General features: G+C 34.0%; 1 protein-coding gene across 1 annotated transcript; it reads right to left on the reverse strand.

Annotated features, from left to right (window-relative positions):
- Positions 1-425: 425 nt before the first annotated feature.
- Positions 426-16,508, reverse strand: LOC149782166 (asialoglycoprotein receptor 2-like). The gene is made up of 4 exons (XM_089934839.1): positions 16,350-16,508; positions 5,916-6,016; positions 4,999-5,101; positions 426-1,674 (listed from the first exon to the last, which is right to left on the reverse strand). Exons 1-4 carry the CDS (start codon positions 16,387-16,389, stop codon positions 1,460-1,462), a joined length of 459 nt encoding a protein of 152 aa, XP_089790965.1. The 5' UTR covers positions 16,390-16,508; the 3' UTR covers positions 426-1,459.
- Between the last annotated feature and the right edge of the window lie 95 nt (positions 16,509-16,603).

A 16,603-nucleotide genomic window follows, 5' to 3' on the forward strand; every position in this document is an offset into this window, starting at 1 on the left:
TTATATTAAAGATTTTCCGTGATTACCAAATGTTAATAAGCCCTCTGATCTTACCAACGTCAGATTATTTATAGCTTCTTTGGTTTCTAACGTCAGATTATTTATAGCTTCTTTGGTTTCTTCAGTAGCATTCTCCTCAAAACGTTCGCGGCAACAACTGCGTCATTGAGATTGTATTATATTCGTCTACCTGGCATAAAAATTAGAATAAAGGTTTCATGACCCACTCGACTGATTTCAACAGACTTTCACTGGTGATGGCTTGTCTCATAAGAAATGATGTTAATGCAATTTCGAAATAATAATAATAATAATAATAATAATAATAATAATAATAGTAATAATAATAATAATAATTATTATTATTATTATTATTCAGATTAACACTGGAAAGTTGCTCAAAGCGGATGTCTTCCTGTGACGAAGTGCACTATTTGAGTACTGAATAAGGTTTTCTTTACGAGAACCCTTTGTTCACGCTGTCGATGGACTCGGATCTCCACTGTGCCAATCCCAACTTTAATGAAGATTTAAGAATAGCGTGTTACTTAATCAGTGAATTGATCGAGAAAGTTGGAAGAAAATGTTCTTTGTTGATATAAGAGTTTTAAAGCATTCTTTGCAAACCTACGTTTATCCGAAGCTACTAGTTTTTTTAATGCTATCTTCTGCAAAATTGATGGACTGTCGCAGAGTGAAATGTTTTATGCTTAGTAACGTATGGTTCAGGAAAGATAAGCAGATGAACAGCTTTAACTTGACCTTGGCCAGAAAAGTAAAAGAAGGAGCTGATGCGTATCAGAATGAATTATATGTTGAATAATGAGACATTCTTTTCAAAGACACAATCAGTGAAAGTTTAAGAAAAATGAAAAGTATATTGCCTCTATAGCGAGGCAACTCGTGCATGAGGAGTGTCTACTGCATGGTGCAGGAAATATATAAGCAAACGATAAACTTTGAATAGAACCTTTCAAACCTTACTAACACAGCATCGAGAAAGTGACCTCTTTGTCTAGTTTTCTACTAATGTGATCTCGACAAAAATGAAATGAACGAGATATCTAATTTAGGCTCGTAATGACAAGACCCAAATTTATCAAGACCCGATTATTTGTGTAGTTGCAATCTAGTTGCATGCCAACCAGGCATTCTAATTCAAGGCTAACTTGACTTCTTGTTGTGTCTCAGTCGGAAGAGAGTTTCAGCCCTTACCCTGTCGTTGTTATGAGTTCTGCGACGGGCGAATCTGGGAATGATTACTAGGACACTTTCCAGCCCCAGCAACAACAATTCATCCTCAATAAAATCGTACGTACGTCGTTTGTATGTATGTATGTATGATGCATGCATTAAGGTCACAATTTTACGCATTGCCATGCAACTATTTAAATAGCAAAAGTGCTATATGTTATCCATGTTTTGTCTTATATACAACACTTTTCTGTATATAAATCATTTATTCTATGGATGCCTCACAAATGTATCTTTTAAGCGCGGAGCACGGGCGATCGTTCCATGTCCCATCTGCCAAGATCTCAATACAGTCCTCATTTTTCCCTGCGTTATCCGGTTGCCCAGGAGACCAGTGCGCGGTTCTTACCAGAGTTTTGCTCTTCATCCAGATGTATTCACCCTCATATACCAAATCAGTTGCTCCGACCCATGTATCGTCTGAAAGATACGAAATCGAAGAAAGACTTAGAGGGTTGCAGTATGATAGTCTTATCGCCATGAAAGGCCCAGCTATTTGATAGTTTGAATTACATTGAAGAAAAGTAATTCGTTCCTCTCTTGGCAGCCAACTAAACTCTTTTGCCGCCCTCTCCCGTCAGTCTCTCCACCAAACTTAAAAGTCTCGTTCACATTGTCAATAGGATATCCTCTAACAGGACCCACAACATCATGATGGAATCGATCACAAGCAAGAAGGCTAGACTGCCAGGCATGACAATTCACAACAGTAGTTCGATTACATTGGTGGATGCTGGCGGTGCTATCGACTTTTATACTAAACATAAAGCCAAAATTTTATCTTGATTACTTTTGAAGATATTTAAATTAAATAACTTTATTACACCGGACCAATGTAGCGTCATAATTTTTTATATATAAAAAAAAACAAAAACATCTTGCTAAATGACTGCTTGTTTTTTGTCTCTTCCAAGTTGGACTTTTATAAGTAGATTATTCTCAGTTTTTTCTGTGCGGAATGCAACACTAATTGGATAATCTTCTGATATTTTACCTTTAACCATTATACACAGAACTAGTATTTCTAATGCCGGTACTTTTCAGCATGGAAGATTAGGACTCTGTACACATGTATTATCAAGTCTCAGGTCGAGTTCCATTTTGTTTCAAGGGTACCCCGGTAGGTGAATATGTAGTATTTCAAGATCGTAATCCAAGGGTAGCGGGCTCGATACCCAGCCTTGCCAGATTGTGTGTGCTGCCTCGGTTTGTCCTTGCGAAAGGCGTTTAATTCCCATTTCTTCACCATAATATAATCAATAATGCGTTAAAAGTAATCTAACCCCTTCCCCCAACCCAGATCCATTTCATTCGAGTTAGGAATACAATTATAGTTTCTGTACTTGAACATTAGGAATTTAAAAGTCAGGCGTTATGTACTTTAAGCTTTTTGAATACCACTGAAAGATTATCATTACTCGTGAAAAGCAGTGGCGTACTATCCAGCACCATACTCACCCACCCCAAGCTCGCGTTCATAGTTTTGTTTTCTACATGTTTGTTGTCAAGGGTACGTATGTCTAATAATTGTCCATCTTTGCAATTTAAAGAGAAAGTTGAACGCCTAAATCTACATTTCCATAATACTCGTACCACAGGTCGACGTTAACGCACTAATGAAAGCGTGCAAAACAACCACCCGTCTGTATAGTATCAACATTCCCTTTTCTGTTTTTGTGTGTAGAAAGCACTGCAATTGTGTTATTTTTATTGTCCTTTTGTGCTGAAAATAGACAAATAAAAAGTAATATGTTTTTAATGGTGTCGAAATAAATATTAATCCACTAATTCTTCCATAATAAATCATTAGGGTCAGTACTGTGCATAATTTGAAACAAAGATTTGTCTGTCATCTGACTAAGGTTTCTTAAATACTGATTTGCCAAATTTTTATGCCAAAGCAATGGATTGGCTTATCATCAAGTAAAATGGAAAAATCTTAGCCACATGTCAAAATGGAGAATTATCGATTATTTGCAAATATTTTCTGATACCTCTGTCATCGTTGGCATCGCTTTTCATTCGTTCAGTTGATCTTATTGTAATTTTTGTGCAGTTAAGTAAATAGAAGATAAAATAGATTATAAAATAGATGATCTTGCCAGTATGTGCTTGACTTAGTCGCATTACGCTCGCCACAACTGTTTCAACTAAAGATTTCAATCTTAAGACAATTTAGTTAAATTAGTTAATGTACGTTTACTTGATATTTTTGCTATGATTCGTACATTTAGATCGATCGTATAAATGTTGGAGGGACGCAGTAATTTGCAGCTTCTGAAGTATATGTCACTTCTTTAAACCCCATCATAAACAGAGGATATCTACGTTTACTCTGGTAGATTCAAAGACATTTTTCACGAGTGAAGTGAAAAATTGTATTTTCACGAGTGATGAGGGCTTGAGTGACAACACCAAATGTTTCAACTTCACGAATGAAATATTTTCGTATAGCTACTAAAAATAACAGATTCTTTTTAATCATTTATTTTTAGGACCGTCGGTTTGCATGGATTGTATTTTTCATTATGTCATTGCAATTAACGACTGCATCGCTACCTTGATAAAAAGAAGTTCCGAATTTTCAATACTTTTAGGACAAGGACTATTGAGAAATTTAGCTTGTACATATAATGCTTCAGACTCTGTGTTCTATCAGATTAATTACTGTTTTCATACGGAAATGAAGACATTTTAATATTCGATATTTCTTTAATACATTTCTTGCGGATTGATACAGTGCGCATTATAGAAGCGTGATTCAGTGGAAACATGACAAAACATTTGTATCTTAAGACTTAAGAGCGTGAAAATTGTCAAACTACATATTTTGATTAACGATTGTGAATTTACTTTTATGGATTTTTATTTTCTATCTTGTTTATTTCTGTATGGTCATGGAAACCTGCTGGTTTTTTTCGGTAACAGTCGTTGCACCCAAAGTTCGATTGTGACTTAATTTCAGTTTGCAATCAAAACTCATCAATGAGTAAATTCTCCATCGTTTTCATGTATGACTATAACTGTGATGAAAATTAATATAGTTACTTAAACAATTTTGTTACTATATTTAATCAAGAGGTTTTCTTAAAAATGTGTACCGTTTTTGTCGTAGAGTGTAACATGTATACTCTACTGTATGGATGACAAAAGATCGAATACCAAAAGGCCGTGTTAGTACAGTCACTGAAAATTTGAATAATTATACAAATGAAGCATATCTTTTGTTGTTTAGCTTTGTTTTTATACATTTTGATGGCATTCGCATTGGTTACTTAAATAGATACTAATGACCAAGTAAGCTTTTAAGATCAGTGTTGTCCCTTAACTATCCTTTAAAGCAAGGTATAGTTTCCAGATAAGGGAACTTGAAATGAATAAAACGACGTTAGAGGGCAATACTTTTATATAATTGGACGGTTATCACAAAAAACCGTTATTTGTATTTATCGTTTTGCTTCTACAGAATAATTACAAATGTGTGAACGCCTGCTATTTTGTATAGCAAAAATTTGTATTGTGAAAAGAAAGCAATTTATGTAAATGAAATGATTTATTTAGAGACAATCAACTTAAAATTCTGCGATCGAGTTTCTCAAGTTCCACTATCCGAGCATCAGAGTGCATGTGCACTGAAGGTTAGAGGAAATATTCATGTCACTTCTTACGATGGAGAACACAGCAAATTAATGAGATTTTTTTGTTGAGAGAAAAAAAAGCAGTACAAGGTAATTATGTATTTACCATGAATTAACTTTACTTGGTTCTCGACAAAAGCCTCCTCATCATTGTCATTTACTTCCACAAGGTATCCATTGCCATTTTCACTAATTAGATTACAAAATGTCTGAAAGAAGATATGTATTAATTAATGTTCTTCGTAATACTATCTTGTGTTCTTAAGAGGTTTTCAGTGATGCCACAATATATATATATATATATATATATATATATATATATATATATATATATATATATATATATATATATATATATATAATCTTATTGCAAGAATTATGAGTCATTTAAAGTCATGTGATTGTTCATGTAATCAGTTTGTTTTCTGACGATAACTCCAAATATGGTGGACGATGATGCAGGGGGAATAAATTAATTTAAGGGGAAGTAATTATGAAAATGTTAATATATAAACTACAATAGAATAAGTTATCATGCATATATTAATGTACATATAATGACAACTGTTATTTTATTTCAAGAAAGCTGGAGACATTTCATATTCATGAAATTTATTTTGTCTCTATATTACATTTGTTAGCGGTCAGGACCCACAACCTGCAAAAAATGCCGGACAATGAAATAAAGGGAAGTAGTTTTGCAAGCAAAGACTTCGCATTAAAACTATCAAAGTACCAACAATTCAATAATGCAAACGAAAAGAATATGAAGATAAATGTCACTGAGCTTATTCTTCTTTGTAGGAAGTAATTGACGTTTTGAAGGGTCACACATTCAAAATCATACAACATAGCATTCGACCATTGCTTTATTAATTCAGCGATGTATATATTTTATTATGATAAGTGTGGCGAATATTTAGTTCTTTTCTTGTCCATTTTATAACTATGAGAAGGACTTGCTTGTTTATCAGATCAGTTTATCATCCTATAATTTCATTTGATATTTCTTGCCTAACTTACGTAAGCATTTTCCCAGGATACATGATCCCGACTAACATGATAACAAGAACCGCCGTGATGAATCCAACCATGCTGGCAGTCACCGTACACCCCAGAGACACCTGTCGGTTAGAATGCAATAAATTGGAATGTCCATATACTTACCCTCGAAAATTTGAAAACACATTACATCTGTATAAATACGAGATTATATGCTCCAATGGAATATTAAAAGATACAAGAAGTTTGAATGACGTTATGGTTATAACATCTAAACTATGTCCATATACGTTTTCCTTAACGTTATTCGGCGGTACGTATAAGCTATGTAGTTGTACTCAATATTAAACTATTACTGACAAAATTTGTTCAGGACAGTTACTTCTAAATTCTTGTAAAGGTTCCAAGTTAGTACACAAACATTTGACTCTGACGCTGTTGTACGAGATAAAACCAAACCCACAAAAAGCAAACTAATGTTGCTGAAAACCTTGTAAGAAAACGTGTTTTGAAATGGTTTTAAATCACAATTCCAATGGGAGCAAAATCATTGTAATTAGACTGCTCTCAAGACCCCCCACCCCCCGCCCGATATGTATTGGCGTTACTGGCACCTAAATGGGAACATGTAGTTGCGCCCATTAGTTGCTTCAACCATACCTAGTTTTCATGTCAAGTCGCATCCCTTCCACCTTTCCTGAAACGTCACAGTTATGTTAACATAACTGTCACGTTCAAGTAGTTGGTACATAACATGTTGGCCAAAATGAAAATCAATCATGTTTAAAACATTGAAATCAGAAATTAACATAGCTTCTTATGAATACTTTCAAAAAAGTATAACTTTATGATGATTTAATAAATTATTAGAATAATACATTAATTTTTTTCTAGAATGCTTTTCCCTTGCATTTAAAAATACGATCATAAGCTAAACAATATTCTTTTGTAAAACTTAGTACATATATTGTAGATATTCTAGATGACCATCATCTCGTTTTCCAACAAAACATCACTCGTTAAATATTAACATAAGACACAACTCCCAACCCCGACAAAAATATTCATAATTAGATAAAAGTGTTTCCAAGCAACATGTATGTGTGACGTAATATGAGCTTATTAAACCCATTAACATATTTAGTTATCATTTTATTCGTGAATTGTGTCAACGCACACGGAATGTAACAAGAGCAAGCCTAAGACCAGATTTCTGGAAAATGGGGATACTCTGAACTTTTGTTATAATTTACATTCATAAAATTTGTGAATCTATCAATTTCTGAATTATTAAGTCTTTTTTTTTTTTTTTTTGGTATATGCTTCTTGGTGCATTTCGTTATGTACATTGGATTTAAGTGTTACATTATGAAACAGTTTTATTTTGGGGATTTAATACAGAAGCTTGCTGAGATGTACTAGCAGATGAAATATCGGACTTTTGTAAAAGAGTGGTGTTTATCTAACAACGTCTTACCTAATATTTCTGTATTTAATAATCATTGGCATCAGTGCAAAAATATGCAAATTTGACCACACCACAAACACTAATAGTTAATTAGTTATATATAAATTGACGATATTTATATGTAATTATTGGATAGGATTTACATTAATAATCAGTTGGCCACCCGCAAAAACAGAAGAAGGGGAGAAATAACTGGAGAACCGGAAAAAGAAAACCTATGCAATCCGGAAGTGACGGAAGTAGATGAAAGGAAGTCCTAATAAAACGGGGACGAAAACACCTGCCAAAGAAATCATAACATTGGCGAATAGATACAGTCTGCTGCAAGAACAAGAAAAGGAAGTTGATGAGGGAGAGCTGATAGCAGGAGGAGAAGGCGAGGAAACCAATGTATCGGGGATGCTACCTCTGAGTTGCTCCACACCCTTGCCCCACAAAAGATTACAAAAGAGGAAAGCAAAAACGACAACACCACCATCCCAGGATGAAATCCCTGATGAAAGAAATAAAGGAACACCTGGAAACACAAATAAAAAGGGAACAAATAGAAGGGAAAGAAGAAATAAGCAGAAAAGAGGAAAGTGAGAGCGGAGAGGACAGTGAAGACGAAAATTATGAGACGGGAACGAAGCCTGAAAGCTCCATAAATGAAACAGACATAGGGACTAACATAGAAACACAAATTGTAAATGATTCGACGACGGATATGGACACTGGAAATATGACGGACGGAACATCATACGCGGAAAAATCAATGACATTAACTGACAGTACATCAGGGGGACCTAGTTTCCCATAAATAGTAAATGAATAGATAATTTCAACAATAACCAATCAGTATTATTTGATCAACACATTCATTATATCACAAACATGCAACCAGCGGCAACCTGGAAGACAGACAAAAAATGGAGGAAAAAACTTCCGAGTTTTGTCTATTAATACCAAAAGGATTAATAAAGAAAAAAATACTAAATTAAGTAAAATAACAAATTACGATATCATATATATACAAGAAACACACAATGGTTTCACCAATGAATTAATTAAATTATGTGAAGTTCAAATGGATGGCATTGTTATTCTAAATGATTATGTAGGGAAAGATATTGGGAGGATGGGGTGCGGTTATAATAATAAAAAAAGAGGAATTAGATGGGAAAGAAAAGAGGAAGGAGCTTTCTTTAAGGGAAGATTAATACATATAAATATTGGGGAAATACATTTAATAAATACGTAATTTCCGGTCAATAAATATCAGAAACAGCAATTTTTAGAGAAATGAAACAAATACATAGAGAAATATAGTATGGAAAAAACTTATAATGGGTGGAGATTTCAATTGGGTGGGGGAAGAAATAGATAGGACGAGCCCGCTAACTACAAACGATCTAAGATTTAAACCTGAGATAGAGAAATTCTTAAATAACCACAAATTAGTAGATATATACAGAAGATTAAACTTACTAAAAACTTAATACACATATGAATACAAAATAGGTGAAGGTAGTTGGCTAGACAAATTTTATGGAACTTTCTTTAACCAAAACATATATAAAGAGACAGGTATATTAGAATTTAAGGTATCAGACCATAAGCTGATTTTCCTAGAAGTAGAAATAAATAATAAAAAAGATGGGGCAAAGGAGTATGGAAACTGACTTGTAAAGTACTAGAATTACCGGAATTTAAAGTAGAAATCAAAGAAGAAAAACTAAACTTCATTAACAAGGGGAACACTGATATCATTCATGAATGGGATCTTCTGAAGAAACAAAAACATTAAAAGAAATAGCGATATCGCACTCACAGATGAGAGCATACAGGAAGAAAAAGGAAAAAGAATCTATCCTAGATATACTAAAGACAAATGTGACAAAAAAGAGAAGAAGAATTAAAAAACAAATTAAACAAGATAACAGAAGAGGAAAATAAAGGTAAAGAAATCAGGGTTGTTAAATATACAAATATCTACAAAAAAGCTGTAGGTTTGTATAAAAGAGAGGAACTAAGAAGAGGAGGGGGGAAAAAACCTAGAAATTCTAAAAAATAAGTGGGAACAAAAGCAGTTCTGATAAATATGAAATTTTACATTACATAAAAGGATATTATAGCAACCTATATAAATCTCAAGAAATAGAGGAAAAAGTGAGTGATGAATACCTCGATGGTTTAGAATGCGAAATGATATCATCAGAACATAAATACTTATGTGATGATTTCATTTCGATAAACGAAATTACAACGGAAATAAAACATTTATCACTACGGAAAGCGCCAAGGAGAGATGGACTTACTGCAGAATTCTATGTTAAATTCTGTAGTGAGTTGTCGCCCATACTTGAATGGTTGTATAATAATATATTATTAAAAAATGACAAAATGACTACGAGTATGAGGGAGGGAATGATCACATTAATCTACAAGGGGAAGGGAGATAGGGAAGATATAAAAAAATTGCAGGCCCATCTCCCGCCTCAATACTGACTATAAAATTTTAAGTAAGATCTTAGCTGAGCGGGTAAAAAAAGTTATGGAAAATATAATTAACATTAATCAAACGTGTGGAGCCAATGGGCGTGATATACAAAACAATATCCTTAACATCAGAACAATTATTGACTTTATAAATATTTCTGGCCACCAATAGGGTGCTATGGTACTTATGGACCTGTAGAAAGCTTTCGACAGATTGGAACAAAACTATATACAAAAAGTTCTAAAGAAATTCGGCTTTGGAAACAACTTCCAAAAGTGGACCAAAATCATGTATGATGGAATAACTTCAAGCATACAGGTAAATGGAGCCAGTACAGGTGAATTTGAAATTAAAAGATAGGTGAGGCAAGGCTGCCCCCTATCTATGCTATTATACGTAATAGCAATAGAAATCCTAAGTATCAAAATAAGACAAAATAAAAGTATTGTAGGAATCCAAGTCCCGAATATAAGAGAAGAAATAAAAATGCTTCAACACGCCGATGATTGCACCAGCTTCATAAGGGATCTTAATTCGTTCAAACACCTCATGGATGAATTTGACAAATTCGGTAAGGTTTCGGGATCCCAGATCAATCATGACAAGACTGAAATCTTAAAAATAGGGAACTGGAAGGAAAACACTCTGGGTTACCCCTCCCCCCAAGAAATTAAGGGAAGAGTCAAAGCTTTTAGGGATATACTTTGGACAGAACGAAGAAAAAGGAAACCAGAACTATTTAAAAATAAAGTAGAAGAAAATGTGAACATCTGGGCGCTAACGCCACTATGTCTTATGGAACAGGCACAAGTAGCAAGGACATACATGTATGCCAACATAAACTATATAACAAAATCTATGGATCTAAAAAATGATATTATAAAAACACTCGATAACCAAATTATTGATTTTATATGGGATTACAAAACACATTACATTAAAAAAGAAACAATCTAAAAAGCAAGGGAGAGAGGGGGTCTAGCAATTACTAACCCAATACTACTGAAACATGCAGATATCAGCAATAGGTTTAAGGTCTTAAAGTCCAAACCGAATATGGCATGGGAGGGCCTATATATACATTGGTTTGGCCTACTGATGATGCATAGAAAGACATATATCAAAATTATAAATTAAGCAGACTACTAGAGACGTCTATGAAACTTAAAGAAATTAGAGATATCTTAACCAAATACAAAGTAATGGGAGTTAGAAAAGAAAAAGACGTACACATGGATTAGGGAAGAGTCAGCGGAAAAAAATGAAGAGTCAGGAGGAAATAGAAAATATACACGTAAACTGGAAAAAAGGAAACTGGGTCCAATTAGGATCTTTAAAAATACAAAGCCTCTGCTTCAAATATATGCATAATGCATGGTTGACAGGAGAGGTCGCAGTGGGGCGGCATATGGTCAGAGTACCGACAAAACGCCCACTGTGTAAAAAATACAACTTTAGTAAAACCCACACCATATTATTATATGAAAAAAGAAGGACCCAAAGACAAAAAGTAATTGATGAAATTAAGCGTAAAGACATATAAGACACAGAACATCCTATACCGAGACGGAAATTTTGACAAAAAACTATATACACAATAACAATCTATATATTAAACACAATGAGCGCATGCGGAGAGGTTATTAAGATTAGAAGAGACTGAACAGACAAACTCTCCGCGAAACACGTTCTCTTTATAGATAACATGGGGTTTTAAAAAAAGGGAAGGACAGGGCCCTATATGGAGCAAGTACTATCAATGAAGCCACGGGGCTATATCACATGGCGCTACGCGAAGTGAACAGGCCTGTGGAAGAAATAAGAAAATACTCCATATAGGAATATAAACCGGTATTATATCACATAGTATATAAACAAATACACAAACATCTGGATTTACACATCGACTAGTATCCACTATTGCAAGCTCCTCTTTCTTTTTCTATTTTCTTTTTTCCTTTTATTTTCAAACAACCTTTCGGAACCTTTGCAAATAAATAAATAAATAAAAGATAACCTGCTCGAGAGGGGAGAAATACATGAAATAAATAAGGTATAGACCCCTCCTCGGGCACAGTTAATCTTATCAGATAGTGCGAGAGCGACACCAAATAGCACACATAAACCAACAGGGTTTTAATTTCATAACAGTACAACGCTATCTCGCCTAAATTTAAAATTACAAACTTCTCCCAGTGGGGAGAAGATAGGACAACTGGGTTCTGAATTTGCTTATAATCTGCTGTCCCAACATAGAAACAAAATATAGTAATCACAACATATAGCACACACATAGCATACACCGGACATAGGTGACCATTAGCAAGGTCAACTAAAAAAGAACTAGGGAAGGAATTCCGAGAAAGTAATAGAAATCATTCTCGGATGCACAACCCTAAAGAAACACTAGGGATCATCTACAAATACCCCATTAAAATTACTAAATTAATTTTTATTTCAAAATTCTCTTTATAAAAAATGCATGCAACATACCTTTGGGGGAAACAACAAAACAAACAATTTCTACTCTTTGGCGGGGGGGGGGGGATCTGTCTGGTGCCCCCCCCCCCCCCCAAGGAAAAATAAAGAAAAGAAGTAAAAACAGAAAATTAAAAGTCTACGGACTTATTAATAGGACTTATTAATAGGACTTATCAATAATTGTACGGTGAGTTATAATCTCCATTGGCACAATTATCCACTTGGCTGAGTAACTTGTAAACGAGTGAAGAATCTGGTAGCGATCCTTTAGGTTCCTTAGAATGTCAAGGTATGAAAATGATTAGCTGGGCTTAAAATACGGTCACTACGCGTGGTCTTTTTCTACTTTGTTTTAATGCCATATGTTAAACTGAATAAAAGCATTATATATATATATCTCGTATCTGACACAACATCTTGAGGTGATAATAAATGTCAGATAAAAGTGCATCTTATGACTGAAACAATGACATTCAAAATTTGACATCTTTAAAAAAATTCAACTTAGGTATTATTTAGTAACAATACAAACTTTGTTCCTTTCTAACGTGTACTTTATTACAGATAATTCTTTCACATAACACCCTGAAACACTTTGAAGTCTAAATGTATTTCCTCCAAATTCCATCTCTATTTTTGCCGAGTCAAAGAGCAGACACTTTGAAAAAAATTCTTCAAGTTTTACAACAAATGGAACTGGATAAGATTCTGGATTTTTTGCATCGAATAATGCTATTGGTGTACTTAATGCCTCTAATTAGTTCACAGAGGATAATAAGAAACAACTTATTCCAATATTATTCTCGAGTAAATCTATTTGTTACACTCTGGTCTTTTAAAAAAGAACGGAAGTATATCTTTGTTGATGTTACAGTTTTTCAACATAACTATCTCATTTGAAAAGTATTAAACCTTGTTCTCATACTTTCAGATTGGTACTTTGCTAATAAAAGTGGACAAACTCTTTATTACATTATTTCAAAGTGTAGAATGTATTGTAGCTAAAACAATTGAAATAAAAAAGAGATCTAAATTAGATAACATGAGTAGTTCGTTCGAATTTTTTATGAGCCCAGCTGCCTACGCAAATGTCAATCAGTTGTGAAGACCAAATTAAAGTGGGCAAAACGAAAACGGAACACACTGAATAAAAAATGGTTGACCAAGAAATCTATTTTCCTAATACAAAGGGATATAATAAAATGTTTCCTTATAAAAACGGTGCATGTAAATGCAATTGATTCTTAGTGACATAGGTAAAGTCTATCAAAACATATACAAGTTTGACAACATATAAAAGCATAGTTTGACTGTGATATATATTTTCTCAGATTAGGCGTGGATAGACATGTAAAATGTAAACAGGGAACCGATGAATTTAAACGTGTCGACAAGGAGGGAAACCCATCAAAGATACAGCTTGATGAAGGTAATAATTTTGGAAAAGATAAGGAGTTGCTTGAAAAAGAGAGCACTGAATATTTTTATGTGCTCTCTAATTCATCCATATCTGTAACACAAGGGTTTAATAGAACTGTACAAGATCATTATTATATTAACTACGTTAGTACATAAATCGGCGTGCGACAAGAATAGACGCATCGGAGTTTAACAACACGAACATTGCGGATCATTTAACGCATGTAAAATAATTGCATTCACTTTGTCTGTTCAGCTATAAAAATGGGTAACGTGATAGACTCTATTTAACCAATATCATGGCTTTATGTGGCATAGATATGATTTTCGTGAACGTTTAGAACAAAGTCCGAAACATTCAGGATATAAAATGATATCAACAGACAGAACAGAGAACAAGAAGGAATACAATTTTCATTGCACATACCTCTACGTCTACAATTGTTTCAGTAAATCATTCAGCTTCCTGACCAGACGCAATAGAGGGAGAATTACCTCTATAAGTATACTGATCGTTGTCAAATCCATGGCCAGAGAACTCGAATTAAAACACGTTGCACGTTGCAGGTGCTTTGTTAGTGTAGCAATTAGCGAGCACAAGCCAGTATTTCTAATTCGTCAATGTTAAAAATAAAACCGCACCCAGTAACGCTTCACGCGGCAGCCGGTTTACAGTTTCATTCATATATATTGAATATACATGTTTGTTGTTGTTGTTGTTATCGCCATTTTTCAGCACTTAATAGTAAATAAATGGTGGATGAAGAACATGGGAAAACCGCCGAAAGAACCATCGACCCATGAAAATCAACTGGCAACATTCTCACATACCCACATTGGCCGAACACGAGACTTGAACCCACGCAAAATAGGTGAGATGTCAATGATTCGTAACGATGAGAACTTTAGACCAATCGGCCACTCGGATCCCCGACATGTTTGTACACACCTTTCCCGGCAAGATATAACATGCAAACTACTGGCTGATTTTCAAAAGATATTGCTCTTGCCGGGATGTCCTGTTGTCTATTGCGTGTGTGTCATTTCAAATATAACAATGATTTAATAAACATCAGTGCTTCTATATTAAATTCCAGTACAATATGTAGAGCGAGGACAACATAATATAAATCTATGACTGTATACAATTAAAATGAAACGTTAGATTGAAACATTAGGCTATATTTACATTCATTATTTGTTTTATTACCTATTTGATATAAATGTCCTGGACATACGAACTGGAGCGCTAAGAATAGGTGAAAATGACCTGGTAATATGTAAATGATGCTTTTGTTCACAACTGCTTGTACATTTATACATGCAGTAATTAGCGTCTCATTAATTTGTGTGCAAATTTCGTATTACTTTCACATGCTTATGGTGGGATTTCTTCAAAATCTCCAAACGATTTCGCACATTTTCTTTCTTTTTCTCAATAGATTCGTCTTACCCGAAGAACGATTTTTGTTGATACTTATGTTTTGATTATTAATAAGCGGAAGACCTAGTTCCCTCTGTATTGAAAATAGATTTTTATTATTTGGCTCTTATCGTCCCTATGTAAGGCAAGACCAACGTTTTTGACGGCAGGACTTATCTAGATTTTGGAAGCGAAATATAAAATACGTAGTTAGCTTGAAAATCAATCTTCCCTTCCAGACAGTTATCGTTTTAATCCAGCATGATTATTTAGTAAAAGTTCTTTTCCTTATTAAGTTACAATATATGTCTGCTGAGTTTTCAATATACATTTTGTATTTGTTGCCTAATACTAAAGTGGGTTGTTTTTTTTTGTTGCCGATACAAGGACACAGTTCATAAGAGCTCTTACAGTCGATATTAGGCTTTAGGATACTCATTTTTTAAAGGCGAAGCGAGCGAATCTTCATCCATGTATGTACAAACGTATATATATATATATATATATATATATATATATATATATATATATATATATATAGATAGATAGATAGATAGATAGATAGATAGATAGATAGATAGATTGATAGATAAATAGATAGATGGATAGATAGATAATCCACCGAGAAGAGGACTACAAAGAAACATCTACAACATTTTAGAGTTTAAAGTTTTTTTTTCCTGTCTATATCGTATCAGTTCCCTGCTCACATTTCAAAATGTCTGAAGTGCGTTATGTAAGTCGTATAATTCGTTAACTTAACGCCAGAGAAATAGGACAAATATTGTACTCTTCTAATTCCAATTATGAACTCGTTCACCAAAGTTCTCTTCATTTTTCTTGCTTGTTTTTGTTTTCCTTTTCTGATCTTCGAAACCTCGTAATAGAATAGTCTCCATTTTGACACCGAACAATTTCTACACATCCTAACGCAGATCTTTTTTCAAAATGAAAAGCATAGCCAGGTTGACAGTTGTAGAGACAGTGTAATGTCCAATATGCGGAAAACTGATGAATTTGAATATAAAGTTTCTCGGCTTTTACTTTCCAAAAATCCCAGTCCGGTGTGAAACGTTGTATACATTTTGCCTATAACATAAGCACATGCATACTAAGAAGCTAAAACTACGAAAACCCAATTTTCTCCACCTCAAATGGTCGCTAACATATAAACGTTATACCAACCTGCTCCAAACAGTGCCAAAAGTAACAGCAATGATATCATTTCGAATATTTTACTTTTAGCTCTAATGAAAGTACACGAATAAGGTGCAACTGCAAACTATCTCCCAAGCAGATGCTCACAATTATATGGGCTGTACTCATTGGCCAGATATTTGCTCAATGATATTCTGGCCGATTTTAGATGCCAAAGTTTATCTGTTGCGTACCAAATTAAGGCTGAGAGAGATAAGCTTTAGTCTACATGACCTATGAGA

Source organism: Sinohyriopsis cumingii, chromosome 15 (genome assembly GCF_028554795.1).
Source record: "Sinohyriopsis cumingii isolate HCF-2022 chromosome 15, ASM2855479v2, whole genome shotgun sequence".
In the NCBI taxonomy this organism is placed as follows: Eukaryota; Metazoa; Mollusca; class Bivalvia; order Unionida; family Unionidae; genus Sinohyriopsis; species Sinohyriopsis cumingii.